At 55.7% G+C, this 4693-nt stretch overlaps 1 protein-coding gene across 1 annotated transcript in view; it reads right to left on the bottom strand.

The window, feature by feature from the left end:
* Positions 1-586: 586 nt before the first annotated feature.
* USB1 (U6 snRNA biogenesis 1) overlaps positions 587-4693 on the bottom strand; it is a 4216-nt gene continuing 109 nt past the window's right edge. The window contains exons 2-7 of the mRNA XM_010585172.1: positions 4452-4661; positions 4065-4248; positions 3517-3570; positions 2236-2341; positions 1279-1362; positions 587-985 (exon numbers count right to left, since the gene is read on the bottom strand). Coding sequence (XP_010583474.1) covers positions 881-985; positions 1279-1362; positions 2236-2341; positions 3517-3570; positions 4065-4248; positions 4452-4661 — 743 coding nt within the window. The 3' untranslated portion in view covers positions 587-880. The remainder of the gene's footprint in view (positions 986-1278; positions 1363-2235; positions 2342-3516; positions 3571-4064; positions 4249-4451; positions 4662-4693) is intronic.

Below are 4693 nucleotides of genomic sequence, written 5' to 3' on the forward strand. Positions count from 1 at the left end.
GTCCCACAGGGAGAAAGTGTGGAGCCTGGGCAGGAGCTGCCACCCCTTGACTCCCCCGCGGGCACTGCCCTTCCAGCTCAGGCAAAAGCTGACACTGCCCTCTCTTGGGCTCGCCCACACATGGCAGCAAGCTTCCCAGGAGAAGCAGCCCACCAAGAACGTCCTGGGCTTATGGCACCCACAGTCTTAAACCGAAGCTCTTCTTTTAGACCCAGCCTGGAGCGCTGGAACACGAGGGGTTTCCAACCTCTCCCCTCCAGATTTCCTCTTTTGCTGTTTGGCAAAAGGATCAGATACTGAAATTTCTCTACAGAGGCAGCATCAGTGTGAGAGGGACGCGGAACATGACCCAGGAACTTGTCCGAGCTGGCTTACAGTAGGGAGATGCTCTGGCAAGACAGTCCAGCTCCATGTTCTTGTCTCTTGCTACTCAAAGCATGCTCGGAACCTCCTGACAATCAGGCAGTGCTATTTCCAACCGTGCAAGACACTCTCCCTTTAGCAACAGCTTCCCACGCTACCTTCTTCCTCCTTCCAATAAGGCAACTATGGCTTTTATAGAAATTTTTTTTCTTCTTTTTAAAAAAAAAAATAAAAATCAGCAAAATTAGCCACCGTGGGATGGCTGGAACCGCTGGTGCTGACTGCAGCACATACAGCAGCAAGGATGAAATCTGCTACAAACACGCATTTCTTCAGCCAGCAACTCAAACTTGGATGTAGCCCTACTTGAGGCTACAAACACCCCAGAGATGCTGAGCAGGCAAGAAGAGCGTGGGAGGTGCGTGACAGCCCATGCTACTCAGAGCTGTGCTGGAGAACGGTCCTTGGTTGAACATCAGGCTCTTCAAGGCTCGGAAATGCACAGCCCCGCCAGCCCCTACCTCAAGGGGAAGGAGAAGTACTTGTTCCCCGACTTGCAGCGGATTTCCTCCCATTGGACACGCAGCAGGAGTGCCGAGTCCTCAAACCCGTCCACGATGTCCTGGAAAACAGATGCAGGTGTCAGTAGCAGGAGGGTGGATCTGCCAGAGGATGGGGTCAGCAGCTCCCTCTCTGAACCAAGTCAGAGACAAGGCCATTTGTGGCTGGAAGCCTCTGACTTCCCTCTGGAGGGTGATTTAGCTCACACTCCCCCCAAAAGCTTCTCTTCTTTCAAGCCAGTGAAGATCGTCTTGCTCAGTGAAGAGAATTTCCCACTCTCTGCCCTCAGCATGGAGATGTGGCTGGACACCAGCTCTGCTCTTCCCCTGCTCTCCACACTGTGTGGGGACGCACCTGGAGCTCCCGCAGACACTGCCCTTCCAGTCTGCCGGACAGGTCCCCGACACACCAGGCCAAGCTGATATGGAACGATGGGTCCTGAAGACAAAACAGGGATCAGATTGTGAGGGCTAAGGGAGGCTTTGCTCAATGCACGGAGCTGCAGTGGGAGATCTGGTGTGATGCTGCCCTGCCTGGGATTGCAGAGGCGGGAGGATCCCAAAGCTGAAAGCCCCCTCTGCCAGCTCAACAGTTGCAGAGCTGATATGGACAGTGCTAGAGGCGAGATGAGTCCTGGGCTCCCCACCCCAGCCTTTTTGGACACCAGTGGGCAAGGCTGCTTAGTTCCCAGCCTCTCTGCGGTCAACTCTGCAGAAGCTTTTCCAACTGCACAGAGAACCTCTCATGGACCATCCTGCAGCAGGTAGGTGGGTCACTTCTGAATAACCCACAAGAGCCCCCTGCTCAGCTCTAGAGACAGAGAAATCAGGGTTTGGCCCTTCAAAATCCAAAACCTGTCCCCAAAGCTAGTACCAAGCAAAGAGGCTGGACTGATACCCCAGGAAACTGCCCAAGGAAGAGGCACAAGCATTGCCCTCAGTCCCACAGCACTCACCCTAAGCCCATTCAATCCTAGGACAACCCTGCTTCCACGCTCAGCAGGGCAGTGACCATGATGTATGCTCTGGCCCTTTCCCCTGGAAACCTGATTCTAGAGAGGCCATCAGATAGTTAACATCCTTACTCTCCTGCACAGGACGCAATACAGAAGTCAGACTTGTGCTAGGCCCATTCTCAGCAGGATCGTGTTCAAGGTGTTAAGTATGAACATCACCAACCAGCCCAGAGAAGACCATTTCAGAGGCTAACCTCCCTGCTCCTGTTTATTTGGGGTGAACATTTCAAGGACCTCTAGCAGGGAACCAGCTAGCATGTCTGGACTGGCAGGGAATCAAGTGGGAGATGCCTCACCTTGTAGAACGTGGGAAGGTCAAATTCCTCCAGAACTCTGTCCACCTCTGAGACCAGCTCCAGCAGCTGGAAATGCCCAGCAGAGACCTCCAAGCCAATAAAGGTCCTAAAGAAAAAGAGAGACAGCAAGCATCCTTTCATGCCACAGAATGCGCAGCCATAAGCATACTTAGCCCTGCATTTCTACGGGGCAAATTCCCTACCCCCAACAAAAGATAACTTGAGGAATGCCAGGTTTAAGCATTCAAGGACACTGACCATATTCTGAAGAAAAACAGAAATAAAGACGTGGTAGCAGGGAGAAGCAGGACTGGATGATACACCATGTAGATTTACTAGATTAACTCAGCACCTTTTGGGACATGAAAACTCATTCTCCTGGCAGAGGATGCACCCGATGGGTATTTCGGCAGAGCACCATGCCCGTGGAGGAGCTGCATTCAAAAAGCGGAAGTTGCCAGAGGGGTTTTACGGTAGGAGAGGAAGCAGGGAACGGGAAGTACCAAGCTGGAGAGACGTGACAAAAAGCTACCTCCTCAAGGACTGTCTGGATGATGCTTTCTAGACTCCAGGAGGGGAGGGGAAGAGCAAGTCTCACCCAGGATCCGCTTCATCCTGCCCATGACTCTCATGGGCTATCATTCCTGCTACATTCAGCGGCTCTTCACAATTTTAATCGCCTCTGCTTTGACATTTAAACTACTTAATTCCATTCAGTTGGAATCAGGCTTCTGAGCTGACACCCGGGAATATTAGCACCATCCGAGCTATTTCTCTCCAGCTCTTGGAAGACCTGCACTGCAATTTCACAACCAGCACTACTGCCAAAAGAGGTGGCCCCCAGCTCTGCTCGCCCCAGGCTGCTTAGGCTGGCACGAGGGTTTGCAAAACCACAGAACAAACTAGATGGGAGATTGCAGCGAATGCAGCTGCCTCCTTTAGCTGCTGTGCAACCACAGCATGAACCTAACCCAAGCAGAAAGGCCTGCCTCAGGTCATGTTGTGAACAGATCTCTTTCCTTCAGAAGACTGAAATCCTGCAGCCTGAGGTTCACCCACCATGAATGAGATGAATGGCTTGCAGAGAATTAGCGCTGAAGCTAAAAATTTGTGCAAGCGGTTGGGGAAAGGTATGAAACCTCTGGAGACACGGTGATTGCGTACTGCCCCATTGCATGGCTCAGCCTGGTGACCGTGGGACAGGCAGGGATGCTTCCCATCCACCCAGCACCTTGCCCAGCCTTCTCCTCCAGCAGGCAGGCTGCTCTGCTGCTCACTCACCTGGTTTTGTTCTGGTTGGTGTAAACCTTCACTTGGTCAGCCACGCAGAAGAACCTGAAATAAGAAAGATCCTATTTCAGCTGGTAGGAAAATAAAGAAAAGAAAAAAGCAGAAGACAGAGAGGGGACAGGATTTCTACAGAGCTGTGGAAAGATAAAGGCAAATGTGTGCCGCAGTCGGACCGAATCAGAGCAACCAGAACCTTTCTGGGCTCAGGTTCATCCGTTCCCTCCTGGTTTTCAGCCCTCTGAAGCCCAGACAGCGACAGAAGCCCTGAGGCAGCTGATGCTCAGCGGGCACCTGAGCCAGATGTAAGCAATGAAACCATCCGTGGTTCAGAGGATGGCACAGCTCTGGCCTGGTCCTTGAAAGCCGAGACCTGACTTGTCCGGTGCCAGATCCGGAGGCAGAAAGGAAAACCCCCAGGGCTTTACTGGTGCAGCAGCAGCTGCCAGAGACAGCTTAGGGTGCGGACGCTGGTGAAAGGCAGACCCTGAGGGAGCGGGAAGGGTGTGAGGAGCACTCTCCCGAGGCTCCACCATCCCTACCTGTGGAAGGAGGCCAGGCGCTCCTTGAGGGAGCGGACGAAGGGCTCTATCCAGTGGTAGCGCAGCACCACGCACTGCGAGAGGCTGAGGTGGAACTCCTCCATGGCAGCCAGCGAGGAGACGTAGGTGCGAGCGCGGGAGACCAACAGCTCCAGCAGCTCCAGGAATTCCTCCTGGACTCTGTCTGCGAGGCAGCGCGGTCAGAGCCGGGTCCTTCCCCGGAGCACGGGCCGCGGATGCCCACCGGGGACAGGCGGCTCCCCCAGGGGTCCCGTCCCCGCCGAGCACCGGCTGGCCCTGGGGGCTCGTCGGGCCTCACCCGGCTGGGCTCCGTCCCGCCCTCCCCTCCCGGTCCCGTCCCGCCGTGGCCGGGCCGCGGTTACTTACAGGGCAGGTAGACGTGGGTGGCCCAGCTGCCCCGCTCGTGGGGGAAGCCGCGGACGCGGCCGCCGTGCCGGGAGCTGTCGTCGCTAACGGCCTCCCCCGGCTCCGGATCGCCCGGCAGGCCGGCGGGGACGGGCAGGCGGGGGCGGCCGGCACTGCGAGGACCGGAGAGGAGGATGAGGAGGATGAAGGCCGCGCGTTCCTCACCCAGCCCTGGTCGCTCCCGCCGCCGCCGCCGCCCCCCC

The sequence above is a fragment of the Haliaeetus leucocephalus genome, unplaced genomic scaffold, assembly GCF_000737465.1.
Source record: "Haliaeetus leucocephalus isolate CR32 unplaced genomic scaffold, Haliaeetus_leucocephalus-4.0 Scaffold92, whole genome shotgun sequence".
Classification (NCBI taxonomy): Eukaryota; Metazoa; Chordata; class Aves; order Accipitriformes; family Accipitridae; genus Haliaeetus; species Haliaeetus leucocephalus.